The sequence below is a fragment of the Trichosurus vulpecula genome, chromosome 5 (assembly GCF_011100635.1).
Source record: "Trichosurus vulpecula isolate mTriVul1 chromosome 5, mTriVul1.pri, whole genome shotgun sequence".
NCBI classification, from domain to species: Eukaryota; Metazoa; Chordata; class Mammalia; order Diprotodontia; family Phalangeridae; genus Trichosurus; species Trichosurus vulpecula.
In genome coordinates, this window is record NC_050577.1 from 82,866,745 (window position 1) to 82,888,182 (window position 21,438).

Genomic DNA, 21,438 nt, shown 5'->3' on the forward strand with positions numbered 1-21,438 from the left:
ATTTCTTCAGACCCGCCATTGTTTTGCTGAAAGGTGTCACATTGACAATCATAGACAGTAAAATTGTTTATCTGCAAAGCAAGAATTTGCAGAGTGTGTTGCCTAGACAAATATAGACAGACAGAATGAGTGAGCAAACATTTAAGAGCTTACTGTGTGCCAGCACTGTACTAAACTCTAGGGATGCAAATACAAGCAAGCAATATAACTGCTGCCCTCAAGGAGCCTATATTCTAATGTAGGAAAACAACAAATAAAGCAGAAATAGAAAGGTGGTAAAGAGGATATGATGTTGGCAGCTAATGGTCAGAAAATAGGGAGGGGGCTGGTTCTGAGCAACATAAGGCAAAAGCTGACCTTTCAGATCTCATGGGGTGCTTCCAGGACTGGAGTTCAGTGAGAAGATAGAAATGGTGTGGAGGTGACATGGTTCTGAGTTGGTAGACAGGGAGTGAGGTGAAGGCCTATACTACTAGTCTTTTAAAATGTCTCCCAAGGCTATTTTTGAGGTCAATTTTCTGGTCTTCTGCTTCTTTTGTTGAGGCCACTCTACTAGACTCTTGTTCTAAATTTATCCTTCTTCATATTAGCTTTACAAAGAGAGCCCTTAGGTTTTCCAATGAATGCTGATGTGGAGCTCAACAGATAGCAGACAGCTATTTACCTGGGGTTCAGTAACTTACAAAATAAGGTGCTGCTTGCAAAGGGTGACTAAAAAATCAACGGTCTTCCCTTTGAGGCAAAAGTTTTTATTAAAATCGTCAGAGACCAAGTGGTAAGGACTAATGGTATGGGATTCAAATGTGAAAAATGCCCCCCTTGTCAAATTGTCATTGAGTCAATAACAGTGCCTGGTTAGAAGGTAGCTCTTTTTTAAAAATGTCTACCACTTATAATGCTGCATTAATATTCCCAAAATGTTTGGTGCCTTGGGCTATTGCTAATATTAGACAACTTGTGAGATTATATTTTGCATTTCATAAAGGCCAACCAACATAAGAACCTCTGAATTCCAATGATAAAATATATTATGCCAAATAACAGTTGTTTACATCATTCATACTACTGTTGTGAGACAACAGTAATCAAGGCTGCATTTCTCTGGTGCTTTACAGTTTATAACATGATTTATACACTTAAAAAGGACGTAGTAGCTATCTGCATTTGTTTGAAGGGCTGTCATCCCCCAGAAGAAGGGTTAGATGTATTCTTTTTTGGTCTTGTGGGCAGGTAACTAGGATCAAGGGGCAACGTTTGCAAAGAGGAAAATTTAAGTTTGATGTAAAGACATCCTAACAAAAATAATTATCCAAGGGTAGAATGTGCTGCTTTGGAAGGCACCGTTTTCCCTCACTTGAGGTCTTTAAGCAAAAGTTGGATCACCACTTTTTAATATCTTAAGTTAAATAAAGCGAGCCTCTTTCAGGTGCAGATTGGACTAGATGGACCCTTAGGTCTCCTCCCACCTCTGAAATTCTGTGATTTTGTTTCCTTGTGAAATGTTCGCAGCACCAGGATTAGGCAGGTCATATAAATATTCCTCTCATTTTACACATGAGGACACTGAGGTTCAATGTGACTAACTATTTTTAATTCCACAAGAAATGGGTAAATTGTTCCCTGACATTACAGAAATCATATATGGCTTATTATTTAAGATACAACTGGAGTGTTCTGTGAGATTTTAATTTTTGCAGATATAATGTTTGCACTAGGAAGCCATTTGTCTGAAAAGATATTCATTACCTCTTGCCTAGACTATTTCAATAGCCTCTTCTAAGTAGTTCTCCTTGACTCTTGGAAAAGAAACATCCAATTCGTCTTCCACGTAGCTGCAGGAATGTTTTTCCTTAAGTGTAAGTGTGAGAACATCTCTACTCTACTCAAGAAACTGCTGTGGATCTCTATCTCTAGAATAAAATATAAATTCCTCTGTTTGACATTTTAAAACCCCTACCTTTCCAGCCTTGGATATTTGTCCTTGCACTTGGCAGGACTGCCAAACTGATCTTTTGGACCCTCACACAAGACATCCATCACCCAACCCATCTTCGTGTCCTTGCCCTGGCTGTACCCTATAGCTGCAATTCTATTTCTATTCTGGGAGAATCAGGGTAGACTCTCTGACCTTGAAAGAGGTTTGTTCTCTGTCTAAAACCATTTGGTGATTAAATGGAATTACCATGTTCTCAACTTCTTGGCTTTTTTCCTATGAAATATCTCAGTCTGATGTAATGAACTGAGCCGGCCTTGCCTCTAGTCCTGGATCTACCATTAGCTGTGTTATGTTGGACAAGTAACTTAACAGCTCTAATCTTTACCTTATTTTCCCCTGTTATAAAAGGAGAACTTTTAACCAGATTTCTAATGTTCCTGCTGGGTCTAAAATTCTAGGATCTGGTCTCTGAGTCCAGCTCAAAACGTATTCTCAGAGATAATCGCTGATACCTTTTGGCCTCTATGAAGAATCCGTTTTCTCACCATATCTTTCATCCTAGCAGTATCTCCATTTAGGCCGGTACAGATTTTTCTTGTCTCTTTCTTCATGTTGGCCAGATACATTTGCGGGTTTTTACCAGGTGTTTATCCCAGCTTTTGTACTGCTCTAATGTCCTTATCATCCTCTTTTCTCGTACCCTTTTGTGGGAGTCACTTTCGGTTCTATTGATGTTTTTATATTGCATATATTTACAAATTATTCCCACTTTGTGAGAGGTCACCCTTCAGGTATCATGTTCTGTGTTCTCTTTCTATGGAAAAACAATAAATCAGAATTGAGGATGGGGGGAAGGGAATTATATTTCAGGAAAGTAGCCCTTCAGTTATGTCTATACCCCCCCAAGAAAAAGATAATAAAGGTGTAATACAGGAATTGTTTAGGGAAGAGATGGATGCTATGTGGTGTAATACTGGAAATGCTACCAATTTTAATTAGTCAGGAAAAAAAGATAACAGAGGAATTAACATTGGAAATGAAGAGGCCAGAATATCATTATCTGCAGATGACATGATAATGTTTTTAGAAAATCTACCTGTCTCAACCATGAAATCGAGACAATAAATGAGCTCGGTAAGGTTGAAGGACACAAGATTAATTCACATAAATTATGTGCATTTTTCTTATATATTGGCCGTAAGAGCAAGAAAATAGCAGACCAAAGAGGCTCTGTTTACAATAACAATGAAAAAAGTAGCAAATATTGTGAGAATTAAACATGAATGACTAAAATAAAGGAAGACTTCAGTAATTAGGGTGACGCTCAGTGTTCACTAGTAGATCTGATGGAGTAAAAATGACAATACTCCAAAAATTAATTTAATGTAGTACTCATCAAGATGCAAATAGGTTTTGTCATAGAACTCAAAACACATTTCCTGGGTCCAGCTCAGAGCACTGAACACCTGAACTAATTAATTATGGTTTTTGCTATAAAATGACTTTTTTAAAGAGGCATCGTGAAGTATAAAGTATAATATGGTAGAAAAAGCCCTGCATAGGAATTCAGGACACCTGGCTTCTAGTTCCATTTTGGGTTTGACACAAAAGTTGTGTGGCCTTGGACAAGTCTTTTGACTCCTCTGTGCCTCAGTCAATCAATGAGTAATCATTTATGAAGTACTTACTATGTATCAGGCACTGCACTAAGCACTTTACACATATTATCTCATTTGACCCTCCCAACAACCATGGAAAATAGATGCTATTATTATTCCCAGTTTACAGAAGATAAAACTGAGGCAAATGGAGGTTAAGTGACTTGCCTAGAGTCTCACAATTATTAAGTGTCTGAGGTTGAATTTGAACTCAGGTCTCCCTGACTCTAGGCCCAGAGCTCTATCCATTCTGCCACCAGCTGCTTCTAATGTAAGAAAATACTCAATAATTTTTTGAGGTAGCAGTAGCTTTTGGACTGGGAAATCATCCTGAAGATGATGGTACTTGAACTGGACTCTTTGAAGAGAGTTTGGGATTCTAAGAGTCAGAGGGGAAGGAGTTAATTTCTAGCATGAGACACAAATTCTAGAGAAGCAAGCAGATCCGTTTGACTAAAAAGTAGAAGCTTTTTTGCCTTTTTATTGTTATTGTTGGCACCAAACAGGGAAAAATAGGTGTGGAAAGATTGAAAATTAAAGAAGTAATTTAAGGGGACTCATCTAGAAAATGAGGTCTTTGAACAAATGCAAAATATTTTAAAATATCAACACCAAAGTACAAGTACTTCCTTTCAGTACACTTAACTGTTTCAGTTACAGCTTAATGAAACCTAGACTTAACTTTCACATCTTCAGATCTGTTCACTTATGTGTTCACTACTTCGTGTTCCTCTGCCTGCTTCAGGAATAGTTAACACACATGATTACATGTTGCTTATCAAAAAGATGTTTTGGGTTTGTTTTTTTTGTTTGGTTTTTTTTCTCTAGCTAATTATTCAGTTAGTGCCTTCAAAGGGAAAGCCAAACTCCTACTACACAGCTTTCTTCATTCCATTGGCTGGGCTTCAAATTGCCCCCCTCATCCCTTTAGCTTGCTGTCTTACCCAGTGTCCCAGCAGAAAAGGAATGAAAATCCAATTTCAGAGCAACTCCCTGAAGCTGGCAAATCCCATGACAATCTTCTTTCAAGAGTGATCCCTCTAGTGGCAATTCTTCTATGACACCCCATTTCCCTATATACATACAGGCTATTCTGGATAAAGATTATATTCTAATTAGTCTTTTTCCACTTCTGAGATTTTACAACTGACTTCCTGCTGACAAAAATAGCTTCTTATTACATAAAGAGCTCCGGGCTGCCTTTTCCTACTGAACTTTTAAAAATAAAATTTGAACAGAAAACTATTAAACAAAGTTATACTGCAGTTTCTCCACCCTGGGAAATGCTGTACCCCAATGGTGTCAAACTCAGATGGAAATGGAGCCAATAAGCCATCCGTAAGGATCCCTGTGGGCTGCATATTGACTTAGAAAAGTATTAACATTATCTGTGTTCTATTGTATGTTTATTTATTTTGTTAAATATGTCCCCATTATGTTATAATCTGGTTTGGGCCTCACTTGGGAATATTATGGGCCATGGGATTGACAAGCCTGCTGTGGAGTTATGGTATGAAGAGTGTGAGTGGGAAGAACAAATACAAATACTTACTGACTGCAAGTTGTATCCTTATTTTAATTACAGAGTTGCTTTTATTTTCTGCTCTAATTTTCTGTGTGTGTTCTTAGAAGGGCAATGTCATGGCACCAGACTTGGAGTTAAGGGACCTAGATTCAAATTCCACCTTAGATGCTTCCTGTGTTATTATAAACAAATGACTTAACCTCCAAACCTCAGTTTCCTCATCTCTAAAATAGGGACGTTATTACTTACATCATCTCCTTCACCAGGGTATTGGAAGGAAAGGATTTTGAAAATCTCAGAGCATTATGTTCATGTGAGCTGTTGTTTTAAATCTCATATCCTTATTTGATACCACTCTTTATCAATGTATTTTTTTTTCCCTCAAGAAGCCATTAGTTTAGTAATCTTTCTAGATAAATGTGGTTTCCTATTCATTCCTAGATGCCTTGTGATTTTCATCTTTTTTTTTTTTTTAGTATGAGTGGTGACTTTTGCAAGAGGTATGGATCCCACAATCTAGCCATTCAGTGCCACAGTCCTTATTAATACTTCAGGTCCTTAAATCACTAGACTGATGCATTTACTGCCAAATTGCAGATAGTTACTTAAAGAAACATTCAAGTACTTCACATCCATGCTCCCAGAGGCCAAATCCAGGAACAGTTGGTCATAGTGGGAAAGAGGCTGATTGTGGCTTCTTGTCAAGGAAAACTCCCTATCAATTCAAGCTTTCCAGTAGTGGGAAGGATGGGTGGTGGGATCCTCTCCTTGGAGGCCTTCAAAGAGAAGTTGTATGACCCTTCCTCAAGAATGTTAAAGTTTGGAATTCCTTTTGTGTGTGGGTTGGACTAGATGGCCATTAAAGGTCCCTCCCAACTCTAAAATTCTGTGAAACATCTTAATACTGTTTTCAGTTCCATGTCTCAATGCTGTCCTAAGTGTAATGCAAGTAATAATAGTAACTCACGTTTATATGGCATTCTAAGAATTATAAAGTTATCTCAAAACAGGCCTGTGAGGGAAGTATATCTCCTATGAGATAATTAATCTGTAATAGATTGTCATTAAATTGCCTTTCTAAATAGCATCCCCCTTTGGTCAGGAAGTGAAGAAGTAATTGATGGATTGAAAAAGCCACAAATCCTTAGTGGGTCTGGTCTTCTCTTAATATGCAGGGCACGATAGCCAACTCCTTGACATGTGTCCAGCTGCATAAACGAGCGGAGAAGATTGCTGTTATGTTGATGGAAAGAGGGCACTTGCAAGATGGAGATCACGTGGCCTTGGTTTACCCCCCAGGTGAGAGACTTGGGCAGAATATAGGGCTCCAGACATCTGAAACCTGCACTGCCCAGCCAAGAAACCTGTCATAATGTACACTGGCGCTCATCAGCAAACACATCTGTGAATCACAAACCTCTCACAGCGATTTTAATTCCAAACCATACTCAGGTGAAGCTCCCATTAATTTTCTACTCTAGAAAGTAAAATTAATTTATTCAGGTTTGTACAGGGGCCTAGGTACTACATTTCCAGGCGCCACAATTCCATGATGGGCTAGTTACAAAGTTTGAAAAAAAATACCACTTTGCAAAGGTTTTCTTTTTGCTTAAATTTATTAGGCACCTGCTGTTGCTTATTTAATCAATAGTAATTAAACCTTTTCACTACCAATTAGTGATGACAAAATTAAAAAATCCCTCTGAGAAATAATGGAAAAATTAAAGTTTTGGGGGCTCCTTAGGCATTACATGCCCAAAAGAATAGCATGAATGAATGTAATCAGTGAAGCTTAACAGATATGGACGAGGGACTGAAAAAGAAGTCTGTTAAAAGAGCATAGCTGTTCATTTAACCTTCTTCTAAGTTACTTCAGAGTAGTATTTATGCTGACAGGGGTGACTGATTAAACAATCTGATTTTCAGCTGAGAGTTTCTGTTTTGTTCTTCATGCAGGAATAGACCTAATTGCAGCTTTTTATGGCTGCCTATATGCAGGCTGTGTGCCAATAACGGTCCGACCTCCCCATCCCCAGAACATTGCCACGACATTACCGACTGTCAAGATGATTGTGGAGGTAAGGCTACCTGGGACGGCAGAGGTTGTGTGAGCTGAAGACTAAGAGAATGTCTGCTCCCTTTTGTAGTTAAACATAAGGGTACTTCTGTCTATATGCATTTGAAGGTTTCCATGTCACGATAGTAAGTGGTAGGCAGTTTTTCTTTTTGATGTCTTAATGTTAAGTAGTAATCAGAGCCCCAGAATTCGTTGCTTAGGGTCAGCTTTCTGGTGATGAGCCATTTCATGTTTAGCTGGGCTGTTCTTTAGATAACAGATAAAGTCTGATCCCAGCCCCCTGTTTACAGCCTTTTTAGCTTGGTAGGAAGTGGACTTCCTCCTGGAAGGGCCATTGAGAAGCACATATCATTTCTGTGCTATGATAAGACTTCGGTTTAGGTTAAGACAGGTCAGTTCTCTCACTTTATCTCCTTTTTGTCCAGAGGCACACATAAGAGAGATTTTGCTAGGGTTAGTGTACTTCAAGACCACGTATAAATCTAATTCAAGGGGTATTTATTAAGTGCCCAGAACCCTACTAGAGGGAGTTTCTAAAATTGGGTTGATGGTGGTGCTGCTGACAAATAGCAAGTACAGTTGGGGGAAAAGGCAGTAAGGACACTATGAAGGACACTATGAACATACTGAGGATGAGTTGGAACATCCAGAAGGGAGTTCTTGTTTGAGTTACGGGTCTGGAGGTTAGATGAGAGAACACGGCCATCGAGAGAGATTCAGGAATCATCTGCTTGGGTGTCAATTGAAGCTGTGGGTATGATAGACCATGAAGAAAGAGAATAAAGAGGAAAAAGAAAAGAGCTAGGAGCAGGTTAGTAAGAGAATGTGAAGGTAGCAAAGAAGACAAAAAAATGATCATTTGGAGAAGTGTGAGGAGAATTAGAAGTGTAGTAACTCTGAAGCCAGGGGAGGCTCAGTATTGTCAAATGATGCACAAAGTTTAATTAAATCAAGTATTTTTTTTAACACAAGCCTGTGCTAGATAGAAATACCAAGACAAAAATAAACAGTTCTAGTCTTCAAGGATCTTGAATAAATAAAAAATTATTTATTATGCAATTATGTGCAAAGTGTACTATATGCTGGGAAACTAATAGAAAAAAATTAAGACAATCTCTGCTCTTAAGCAGCTCACACTGTAATATAAATTATAACATAACCTTTCATAAATATTTATATCATATATAATATTATATATAATATATAAACATCATATACAATATCATATATCATATGTAATATTACATATTATATAATATTACATATTCTATATCAGCCTCTCTGTATATTATGAAGGTTTCATCTGTAATGGCAAAGCCATTTTCTGTGTCATTTTCACTGATAAAATCTTCTCAGTTTCTGATGCTAGACTATTTGACAATGCCAGGGACCTTGAGGGTAAGAATTGACTTTTCTGGGTCTTCAATAGCTGAGGCTACAGCTCCCACAGAAGCAGGCCCAGTGGTCCAGTGGCAGGGTGGGACTGCCCCTTTTGGGTTACCTGGCTATCAGTTGCAGTTGGCGGTGGTGGTAAGGAAGGTGGACCCCTTGTACAGTGATTTTCCCTCAAGGATGATTGTGCAGCCCAGGCTAGAAGCAAAACCAGTGGTCTGGGCTTGGAGAGAATCCAAGGCTATTGAATTAAGGGTCCTGAGTCACCGCTGTCAGGTTCTTGGCAGATGGTGGTGTTTTGACCTACCTGGAATATGCAACCTCCTGTTTCTCCTTCAGGGTCTGAGTTTACCTTCTGCTAGGGGTCTAGATGTATAAAGATAAGTAAATACAAAGTAATTATGGGGGCACTAACAACTAGGAGGAATCAAAGAAGGCCTCATGTAAGCAGTTGCACCTGAGCTGAGCCTTAAAAGGAACTAGTGATTCCAGGAGGTGGAAGTGAGAAAACATTGTGAGCATAGGAGACAGAATATCATGTGCAAGAAGCCAGTGGGCTAGAATGTAGTGTGTGTGAGGAAGAGTAATATGAAATAAATCCGAAGGGACAGGTTGGAGCCAGATTGTGAGGGGCTTTAAATGCCAGTCTAGGATGATGGTGATTGAAAAAGGCCATTGGAATTACCAGCCATTGGTGATCTATGAGTAAGTAGTTTCAGTGGAGCAGTGATGTGGAAGACAAGTTGCAAGGTTTGGAGGGAACAGGTTGGGGTGAGGGACATTTTTCCAAGAAGTTTGAAGGAAATGGTGGCTATGTGGAGGTAGGAGAATACAGAGAAGCTTCTTTTCAGATTCATGAGAATTGTTTGTAGGCAGATAGAAAGGAGACATTCACAGAAGGTGAGATTGGGAAGGGACCTTGAGGGTCACTTAGCCCAAACCCTTCACGAAAAGATTCCCCACTGTTGCACACCTACTAGGTGGCCATCGAGCTTTTTGCTCAAAGATATCTTAGGAGGAGGAAACTGTTACTTTTCTAGGCAGCTCATTCCACTTTGGGAGCGCTTTAATTGTTAGGAAGTTTTTTCTTGGCATCTAACCAAAATTTCCCTCTTTACAACTTCTATTCACTGCTCCTGGTTGTGCCTTCTGGAGCCAGAGCAAGTCTAATCCCTCCTTCACAGAGTAGCCCTAGTTGCCATCCCCTGGATACTCTCCAGAATATCGATGGCCTTCTTTAACAGTGGTACCCAGCACTGAATCCAACACTCTGTATGAGTTCTAACAGGCACAGAATACAATGGAACTTTTGTCACTCTATCCCCGTATCTATGCCTCTCCTGATGAAGCCCAAGATCTCATTGGCTTTTTAGATTGCCGTATCATACTGCTTTCATACATGAAGCTTGCAGTCTACTAAAATCTCCAGATTTTTTTCAGCATGACTGCCGTGTATCCATGCCTCCCCTGTATTTTATTTATGAAGCTGATTTTTGGTAGTCAAGGGTAAGACTTTACCTTTATCCTTACTGAATTTCATCTTATTAAATACAGCTCAATGCTTTGGCCTGTCAAGGGCCTTTTCAATTCTGATTTTGGCATCCATCTATTGTGTTAGATATCCCTTTCAGCTATGTGTCAGAAGAGAGTTTAAGGTACATGACAGAGTGGAGTATATGGTTGTTGGAACAAATATTCTGAAAGGAACACCATAGAACAGACATGGGAGGAGAGAAACTAACCTTAGGAAGACTAAGGATACCACTCCTTTGACTAGAAGGAAGGAGTAGATTGTGGGTGATAATGCCAAGTTTTTAGGGATAGATTTAACAGAGCTTGTGTTTCAGTGAAACAGGAAGCCAGGTTATCTTTTATAAAAGTGTATAATGGAGATGCACTTGGGAACGTGAAAATAGAGGAAAAATTCTGGAGTAGTCTGTTACTCTAGAAATGAGATCATAAGCCGGTTATAGTTCAAGGCTTGCCAAGCAGCACTGAGGGCCCACCTGGGCACCATGACATGAGGAAACACTTCTTAAAGAAGTTTTCTTTAAACTGTCAAGAGCATCTTGTTCCCATTGTCAGCTGTGGATAAATATTTCTGTAGTGCTGTCCAGATAGAAGGTAAGAGTTGAAGAAGGGAGGAATTTGGGGGTATCTTCTGGAAGAGAAGCCAACAGAGTTTAATTAATTAACACATACTTATGAAGCCCCTACTATGTATTGGACCTTGTGCAAGGTGTGGGGTACACAAGTAAAAAGAATGAAACAGTTACTACACTGTCAAGGAGTTTAGATTCTCATGGGGGAGAGAGACCAAGTACATGTGAAAATATAAAGTATAGCATAAAAGGTAGCTGAATGCAAGAAAGTTTAAGAACTAGCATTTGGGATGGGGGGCAGATTTAGAAAGATTTTATGTAGAGGATGTGGCACCTGAGATATATCTAAAGAGAGGAAAGGGACTCAGTGAGGTGGTAGTGAGGACACAGGACATTCAATACAAGAGGGATGGCCACTGTATAAACAAAGAGCAAGTAATGAACAAAGAAAAGGTCAATTAGCTGGCTCCCAGAGTGCAGAAGGAAAAATAATGTCCGATGAAGTTGGAAAGATAGGTTGGGACCAGGTGGTGTTGGGTTTTAAAAGGTCAACAGAGGCAATCGTAGAGACAATAAGAATCCATTGGAATTGGTTGAGTAGGAGAGTCATGTGGTCAGATCCTGCTCTTAAGGAAATATATGCAAGCAGCTTTATCCATTGGATAAGAAAACTACCTCAAATTTAAACAGCTTTTTGATAACCAAAAGAATAGTTACTGCCTAAAAAGTGGAGATGACATTTAGAATTATAATAATACAGAGATAATAAAAATGATAGTAGTCCCTTCCTGTCCTGTGGGAGCAGTTCATTCATATGTGCTTTTTAGAGTGTGACTTATCAGGTAGAGTTCTGTTCAATTCAGCAAGCATTTATTAAGCCCCCACTATAAATCAGGCATTTTTCCAGGCCTGTGGATACTAAGATAAGATGGAAACAGCCTCTGCCCTCAAATATGTTACCAAGAGGATATGATGTAAAAACTCACACAAAGTTATACAAAATGATTTTAAGAGTGAGAAAGGGCATTAATACCTGGGGCCACTAAGGACAGTGTCTTGGAGGAGTCCCATCTGAGCTATGCTTTGAAGGAAATGATGGCTTATAAATAAGAGGTGGAGCTGATGTTCCAGGGCAGCTAAGATAGAGTGCCCAGCCAGGAGTCAGGAAAACACATCTTCCTGAATTCAAATGCAGCCTTAGACATTTACTAGCCATGTGACCCTGGAAAACCCCTGTTTGCCTCAGTTTCTTCATTTCTAAAATGAGTTGGAGAAGGAAATGGCAAACCACTCCAGTCTCTTTTCCAAGAAAACCCCAAACGGTCACAAAGACTTGGACATGATTGAAAAACGACTAAACAACATGATGTCTCAAGGAGAGAGTAGGTCCCATGTTCTATATTAGCTCTGATCTTGATAGAGTGAGGAGTTCCTATGATGAATTTCCCATCCAGGCTGTACCCTAACATGTTTAGATTGGGTCTTTGCTGGGAAGAAATTGCTCACCTTAGCCTGTATTCATTAATAAGAGCTCTGATTTGTTCATATTAAACGATAAGATCTGTAACTTGGAGTGGAAAAAACACTGCATTGGAGGGCGGAGCCTAGTGTGGAATCCCAGGTCTGTTACCTATTCTTTGTATGGCCTTGGACAAGTTACTTATCCCTGTTTCTTCTTCTCTAAAAGGAAAGGGTTGGACTAGGTTATTTCAAAAATGCCTTTTATCTCTAATGCCTATCATTACATGGAATGCACACACATATGTAAATACCCCCCCACACACACACCATTGCTATATGTTATTCCAGTAATATTTACCATTCTGTCTCTGTATCTTGCACATACTTATATTATACAAGTGTTTACCCATTAGGAGGTGAGCTCCTTGAAGTCAGGGACTGTTTCTGTCTTTCTGTTTTGGCACTCGATAAAAGCTTGCTGGCTGATTGATAAATATAAAGGCATGTGACCTTTCCACCACAACAATCCTAATATTTTGGTAATACAGGGCTTTACACATAAGAAGTATCCATTAAATATTTGTTATTAGAAACAGCTAGGTAATGCAGTGATTAGAGCATTGGACCTGGATTCAGGAAGACCTAGGCTCAAATCCATTATTGGTGACTACTAGCTGTGTGACCACAGGCAAGTTACTTAACCTTTACCTCAGTTTCCTCATCTGTTAAATCGGGATGATAATAATAACATCTATTTCACAGGCTTGTTGTTAGGGTAACACATTAGCAGATGCAAAGCACTTGGCCAACCTTCAGGCACTATATAAATGCTAGCTATTATTAATCATTCTTATTAATTTGCCTTTTACTTACTCATTCTGGTACTGATCCAGATTTGACTTTATCTCCTTTGATATACATGGTACTAATTGCCTTGTCATTTTCCTCTCCTTAGGTGAGTCGCTCTGCCTGTTTAATGACTACACAACTAATATGCAAATTGTTAAGATCCAGAGAGGCAGCAGCAGCAGTTGATGTCAGAACGTGGCCCCCCATACTGGATACAGGTAAGGGTCCTTCACAGTGGACTGCTTGCCTCTCTATGTCTGAACCTCTTTTCTTTGAATGTTTCCAAATTGAAGCAAGACATGCTAAAGGTTCTGTTTTGATCTCCAGATGATTTGCCAAAGAAGCGGCCTGCCCAAATCTACAAACCTTCTAACCCAGATACACTGGCTTACCTTGACTTCAGTGTATCCACAACTGGAATGCTAGCTGGAGTAAAGGTGAGAGTTTTACATTCGACACAACCTGCATGCCTCTCCGGGCTCCTGTGTTTGTTTTGGGGCATAATGTTTCACATAGATCATATACTCCTGAGGGTCTATCAAGAACTTAAAAGGGGTAGTAAATAAAGGAGAGGACAAATCTGTGGTGCAGACAGGTAGAGCCCAGGACCTGAAATCAGGAAGACCTCACTTAAAATTCGGCTTGGGACACTTATTAGCTGTGGGACCCTGAATGAGTGGCGACCTCTCTGTACCTCAGTTTTCTCAATCTCACTATCAGAATAATAATGTTACCTACCTCCCAGCATTGTTGTGAGGATCAAGTGAGTAATATTTTTAAAGCACTTTGCAAACCTTAAAGTGATATATAAATGCTGGCTATCATTATTGGTAATTCAGTGAATTGTTTTCGTATCTCCCCTAGCATCCAGCCACGTATCGTAAGTGCTTCATTAGAAGGTGATATGATGCAGTGGGGAGATCTTTTCCAACACTTATTATTCTCCTAAGTTCCAGGCTTACATTTCCAATTGTTAGCCTGATACATTTTGTGCTAGAATATACCAAAAAAACCCCTTTGAACTCAAGATATACCCAATGGAACTAACATATAATAACTAACGTGACTGGTAGAGTGAAAACCTCAAAATTATCTCAACAGGGGAAAACACTGGGGAAGGACCAAAAAAAAAAAAAACAACCCAACTTCAGTAAGAATGGATTAAGATAGAGTTCACAATTTACAATCTAACATAAGTTGTTAGCCTGGCATTCAGGGATTGCCACAACTTGGTCTGCATCTATATGGGATTTCACTGGATTTCACATTACTTTCATAAACTATGCTAAGTAATAGCCAAATTATTTACTCCAATCCTGTCATATCTTTCCCATTTCTATCATAGAACATTTTTACTTGCAGTCTTCCATGTTTGGAACAGACTTACTTTACATGTTTGCCGGTTCAAATCCTTTTCTTCCTCCTAGATCCTCAAATAAAAGTGATCTGTCCCTTTCCAAATCTCTCCTATTTGACCTTTCCTATGTGCTTATCATGTGCTATACATTCTATTATTTAAGCTTTAATAGTTTAAAACTACACTAAGACTTTTGGACAATTTATGTGTATGTCTTATTTCATTAGATTACAAGCTCCTTGAGGACAGAGGTTGTGACATTTTTTAACTTTACATTCCCAGCACCTCCCACAGTGCCTTCAACCATGTAGACATTTAAAATGTTTAATGACTTGAATAAAATTCTGCTTTCCATTTAACATCAGGCACCTGCTTGAAATTCAGTAAACAATTCCAGTCCTAATATTGTCCCTTTCTCTTTTTGTTTTTCCTTCCATCTGGCTTGGCTGGGTAGATGGCCTCTTCCAAGAAAATTAATTGTTTTGAGTGTAAATTACAGTGTTTGTCTGCTATGCATAGAGCGTATCATGTACTGATTGAGGGTCTGATGGCAAGAATGTAATTACGGATTTGGCTGAGGATGGGTGCCCAGGTGCAACATTAATGGTGATGTTGGAAGCAGGGATCATAAGATCCTTGATCTAGAGCTCAGAAGGGGATGTCAAAGGCCATCTAGTTTAATCTCCCTTTTTTACTTTCATTTCATTTTCTTTTTTTTTGTTGTTGTTGAGGGGAGTAAAGAAAAACATGACACTTGATATGACTTTGTAGGTTATTCACATTTAGAGACTTTAAAAAATAGAGTTTGTGGTTACTCTTTCTACTTTGTACCACTAAAAACTTTAATAAGCTTCAGAAAATAGCACCGTCAACATGATTCCATTGTTCTGGAAGGGTGGATAGGTCATAGATAAAAAGGAAACCGGTTGATTGCTTATCAGAAAATAGCATATCTATAATTCCCAAGAAATTATGTTTTTTTAAATAATAAGACTAGATTGTTGCCTTTACTCTAATTCTTGCTATATAAAGTATGTTCAGATCTTTGGTCCTCACCACTTTGTATATTATAGCAATACCAAATATATAGGACTTAACAATTGACCAAGTGCTTTCAATCCCATCATCCCACAACAACACTGTAAAATAGCCATCTTACAGAGAAAGAAACTGAGGCTGAGAGGAGCGAATTGACTTACTAAGGGTGACAAGTGGTAGCAAAACACACTTCCATACATATCCCTCCCATTCCACCTTGATAGAAGTTTTGAGGGGTGAAAGGAAACAATCACTATTCTCCCCCCCTTTCAATCTGGTACATAATTCAAAGAAAAAACAAATAATGGGAAAAACCCCAAATCTAGGGGTCTTTCCACTTTGTTACATTGTCCCCTAAGGGTAGATGAAATTATAGTGAAGGCTACCTTTCTTATGCCCAAATGATACTTCATTGGACACCAGGACAAATCTGTGTATGGATGCCAGTTACATTATGCTGATGGCAGAGTACTGACTCACTAATCCATCAACCAGAGATGTATTTCCAGATGTTTTCAGTGGATCTAATAGCTCACCCCCACTACTCCAGCACAGCAACCAAACTGGCCCTTGGTGTTGCTGTCCCAGGTGCTGAAAGGCCTACAATTACTAGGCAGTGATTTTAGTGACTGCTCTTTTGTCTTACAGATGTCCCATGCGGCCACTAGTGCCTTTTGCCGTTCTATTAAGCTGCAGTGTGAACTTTACCCCTCTAGAGAAGTGGCTATCTGTTTGGATCCTTACTGTGGGCTTGGGTTTGTCCTCTGGTGCCTCTGCAGGTAAGATTCCTCTGATTTTTAAGGAAAAACACATGTACCACTTTTCTTCTGGCACCATCCACAGACATTCCAGTTAGAACAATTACACAATTTGAAAGAGCAAGCAGCCTAGAGTAATTGGAATATTTTAGAGATTTTGCTGTAGCCCAGAGTGTATTAGTGCTGTGAATAATACATGATTTCATGGGAAGTAGCCTAAAACGTTCAGGTTTTCAGAGAGTGGCCAAAGTACTCTTAGCTGTGTGTAGTCCTTCTTGATGAGAAAATCAGAACAGCAGTTCTGATTTTATAGGACATTTCTGTCTTCATTGGGCTATGCACTGACGAATCTCAAACCCACAGAACAGATGTGGAACAATCTCTCTCTCCAGCAAACTTATAGGTCTGATGTTTTGTGAAATTAGCAGATGAAGCAATGTCACACTGCCAGGACTATTTTTGTGTTTTTCTTGGTTTCAGTCATTATGGAAAACAAATACCCCTGAAATGGATTTTATATTGGGGGTGTAGGGTAATTTTTAATTTTGCTCCTTTTTTTTTTTGGAGTCCCACTTCTTTATTTTGCAGATGATGGGACTAAGCCTCAGAGGAAAAGGTTAAGTGATTTGCCCATAAACTTAGATAAAAAGTAGTAAATAGCAGAACTAGGATTCAAATTGAGTGGTTTTGGTTCTAAATCTCATGGTTTTCTGACTATATTATGGTGCCTCCTAGAATACAGCAACATATTTTACTCAAAAACTGTAACCCTGGGGCTGGTAAAAAGGTACAATAGTTAGAGGTCCCTTTGTTCTCTAAACGTCTCAGTAGAAATTGAACTTTAATGAAGTTACAAAAGAATGGAGATTGGGACTTGAGCAGCCCTGCTCTTCGATGCATAGGCACTGAAACACCTAGACTTGAAATTTCTAAAACAAGAGAGAATTTTTTGTCAGTATTATCTCTCTGTGTTTAGGCAAGATATGTATTATGCCAAAGACCCAACAGTGACTAATATACACAACAAGGAAAGAACAATTAGCAAATTTATGACACATTTTCTTTTTACACTCTGTTAGAAGGACCAGTTTTTGGTTTCCTAGAATAAACATTTCTACCTTGATCTCAAGTCACGTATTTATGTACATGTGTGTGTGTATGTCTATGTAGAAAGATAGATTTTTTAAGTGTTCTTGAATATCATTCATTAATTCATTCAATGAACATTTATTAAGCACTTGTATGCAGAGCACTGTATGAGAAGAGATATGACACAGTCCTGGCTTTCAACAAGTTTATAATCCAGAAAACTAGACTTTGAACAGTCAGTCTCCAATTTCTCCCTATCATTCTGCAAATGTCTTAGGTCTTGCATTTCACAGGAGGGACACAGGAAAGAGCCTTTATTTAAAGAGTAAATCAGCCATCACATCGATGAGGTCATTCTCAAAGGTGCTGGTGTAATATCTATAAGCTTCATTTAGTTTTTCCTAATGTTAGTTGCTCATGTTGAACTATAGTGCCATGTATAAAACAGTCACTTAATAAATGTTTGTGGAATTGAACTGAATCTAATAGAATTGAAAAAAAAACAAGAAAATGGAGCTAAAAGAGAAAATTCTGGGAGTCCTGTGTAAGTAACTGGGGAGAAGGTAAAAATAGAGAAATATGATAAGCTTTAGCTTTCAGCTGAGAAATTCAACTGAGTAGTAATTAAGCATTTTTTGATACCCAACCCTGAAAACATAACAATCTTTGATGTGAGAGGGTGACTATTTAAAATAGAACTGCTCCAAAGATCATGCAAGGCAATCCAATTAAGTCCATGGTTAAGCCTTTCTCACAAATGGATACTGAATAAAATTTTGTATTAGTAAAAATATTATGTTCCAATTCTTGTAAGTAGCTCAAAAATGATAAGAGGTATAATGTCTCCCGGTGCATAATTATGATTTATGAGATACATAAAGCATATGCTTGTTAGACCTTGTCCCTATTACCTTGGTATATGATCCCATTTTCAGACCAGAAATTGTTCTCTTATTATCCTTTCAACAGAAGTAAATTTTCTATTATTCCAATTTGTTTCTGCTTAATAATGCTGCCTTGGGGCTCGAGTCTGAATTAACACACCAACTTACAGTATTCTAAAAGGGTCTCATTCAAAGTCACAACGAGATATAGGTTTCTAGGCTGGTCCTGGAGCTATTCCAGCCCTTTACTTAAGTTTTATACATGGTACACAAAGTGAGATTCAGAAAATTGTGGCCTCCTTCAGAGAAACTCTATAGCAGCTTACATGCAACTTACTGAAATCAGAAGTCACCTCTTCTTGGTCTTTGTCATTTTGCAGAATGTCAGATCACTGACATTGTAGAAAGGGGATATGCATTTGTCTATGTCCAGATCTATGAGGATTCATTATGTATTTGCCTTCTAACAGCATTATTAAAGATCCTTGCCCAAAACCAGGGTGCAAGGGTCTGAATTCAGTAATTAGCATTATAGATGTGATCCTGATAGGATGCAGTTCATCATCCTTCTATATTTCCCTTTAATCCAAGGCTAAGGCAGTGACCTTGTTGGAAAGCAAGTCAGGTAAAGGAACTGGCAGGCAGCCACCGAAGCCCAACAACATCTTTCACAAAGGGGAAAAAATAAACAGGTGTGGTGATCACTGTCAGTACCATTCGTGTGTGTACATTTAGGTCAGGGGATGGGGGCAGGTAGGGGGAGGCAAGGTAAAGACTGGGGGGAAGTAGAAAAGATCCGGTACAGTGTGTATGACCCCAAGAGCAGAGGTAGCACCATGGTGGTATTAACCCTCCTGTGTATGATATGATGCAAGCTAGGAAGGATCTTTGCTTTCTAAGGCTATAAGCGATTCAAACTCTAAAAGTTACTTTGGGAGTTCTACCACCCATGAAAAGCTGGTTACTTCTGAAATTTAAAAAAAATTATCTTTACAAAGCCAGGGTCATAGGCAAATTGGAAAATATACTAGTTCTCCAAATTAAGAGGAAGAACTGATTATAAAGATTGCCCCAGCCTGTCTTTGAGCACTCTCTATAGCAGAGTTTGTTACTGAAAAACTCAAGAGTCCAAAAATCTCAGAATTCAAAGAAACATCAGAGGATATCTATTCTAAACAAGATCTGAACAGAAAGCCTCACTGTACAACAGTCCTAGCCTCCACTGTTGGAGGAATGATGATGGGGAACTCACCACTTCTCACTTTAGCCTATTTTACTTTGACATAACTCTGTTAGGAAGATTTTCCTTATACGGATCACAAATCTGACTTTAACATCTCTGCACTGTTCTAGTTCTACCTTCTGAGTTCAAGCAAAAAAAACTCTGATCTCTTTTTGACAAATTGTCCTTCAACTTAAAAACTGAAATTTGTAAAAACTTAGATGCATTAAAATGGCTAATATTCTCCATTGCCCTACATAGAAACACACTCCACAAATCTTTTCATCTCCAGGCTACACTCCCCTAGCTTCTTGCCCTTGATCGCTTTCCTCAGAACAGTGACCTTAAAAAAACCTAACTCTCAGAACTCTACACGTGGCCTGACTTAGGCTAGAAGGCATCAGGAGTCTTTCTGAATATTTTACTTCTCTTAATGCAGCCTATTCACCTTAGCTTTGGGGGCTGTCGGGTTACATTCTCGACTCGTATTTCCAGTTCACTAAGTCTCCCAGGTCTTTTCAAACACAAACAGCTTCCTGATCATGGCTTGCCCATTCTGTACTTATGCAATTGATGTTTTGAACCTAAGTATAGTGCTTTACATTTATTCCTATTAAATTTCATCTTATTAAATTTGATCTTCTGTTATAGCCTGTTGAGATTTTTTTGAACCTGATTCTTTTATACAGTATGTTTATTAACTGCCCATCACTGCTTTTAATCATTGCCATATTTGATAAGCTTGCCATCTATTCTTTTATCCAAGTCATTGTAAAAAATTACTTTAAAACAAAACAAAGTAAGGAACGACAGATCCCTAAGTCACACTACTAAACACATTAAGTGGTGCAGGAAACAAGGCACTGGACTTGGGGTCAGGAAGACCTGAATTCAAATCTAGCCTCAAACACTAATTAGTTGTATGACCCTGGGTGAGTCACTTAACCTGTCTGCCTCAGTTTCCTCAACTGTAAAATGGTGATAATAATACTACCTACCTCACATGGATGCTGTGAGGATCAAGTGATATGTGCAATAATATTACATGTAAAGTGCTTAGCATAGTCCCTGGCATATAGTAGGGCTGTATTAGTGCTTATTTGCCCTTTGCCCCAACTCTACCCACACAATATGTGAGCCACTGGGTTAGATGATTCAAAGATTAAATGGAAGCAGTCACTGCCCTTTAAGAGTTTACAAGCTACTGGGAAGAGGGGAATGAGAGAGAGAAGCAAAGTAACATATCTACTAATAAATGTTGAAGAGAGGAAGGAAAGAAACAAACATCCATTTATTAAGTATCTATTAGTGCCAGACACTATGCTAAGTGTTTTTACAAATATCATCCCATTTGATGCTCAAAACAATCCTGGGTGTTAGATGGTATTATTATCCCCACTTTACAGGTGAGGATCCTGAGGCAGACAGGTTAAATGATTTTTCTAGGGTCACACAGCTAGGAACTGTCTGAGGCCATATTTGACTTGGGTGTTTCTGACCTCAGGTCCACTCTGCCATCTAGCTGCTGCCTTTAGCATGTGGAAAATTAAGCAGGGAGACAACACTAACATGGGATGGAATCAAGGAAGGTTTCACAGAGGGGCACCAGAGCTGGGTCTTAAAAGAAGACAGGGATTGTGAGAAACAGAGATGAGGGGAATACGATATTCTAGGGTAGGAACTGAGTATATAAGAGGAAAGAGGTATCAAATTATGTAGCAACTAGTAGCCTCCAGTATCTGGCTGGGAAAATAAGACAGGAAGGGAGATTAGAGCTAGATTGTAGAAAGTCTTCAATCCAAGGTTAAGGAGTTTATGCTTTATACTATAGGCAATGGGAAGCCAATGGAAGTCTGGGAAATGACATGGTCAGTTCTGTGCTTTTCGAAGATGGTTTTGGCAACTGATTTGGAGAGGAGAGAAATTGGAAGCAATAAAGCCAATTTGCAGAAATACAAGCTACAGGTGATTAGTGCCTGAGCCAGGTTGCTAATGTGTGAGTGAAGAGCAGGGGACAGATGCTATACTATGAGGCATGACAGTTGATTATGTATATGGGGGTTAAGCAAAAAGGAAGAGTCAGGGAAGAT

The 21,438-nt window shown here is 38.9% G+C and overlaps 1 protein-coding gene across 1 annotated transcript in view; it reads left to right on the forward strand.

Moving 5' to 3' along the window:
* The window catches only part of DIP2C (disco interacting protein 2 homolog C), a 592,611-nt gene that overhangs the window by 499,745 nt on the left and 71,428 nt on the right, over positions 1–21,438 (forward strand). The window contains exons 26-30 of the mRNA XM_036759139.1: positions 6,295–6,418; positions 7,076–7,197; positions 13,107–13,218; positions 13,328–13,437; positions 16,044–16,174. Coding sequence (XP_036615034.1) covers positions 6,295–6,418; positions 7,076–7,197; positions 13,107–13,218; positions 13,328–13,437; positions 16,044–16,174 — 599 coding nt within the window. The remainder of the gene's footprint in view (positions 1–6,294; positions 6,419–7,075; positions 7,198–13,106; positions 13,219–13,327; positions 13,438–16,043; positions 16,175–21,438) is intronic.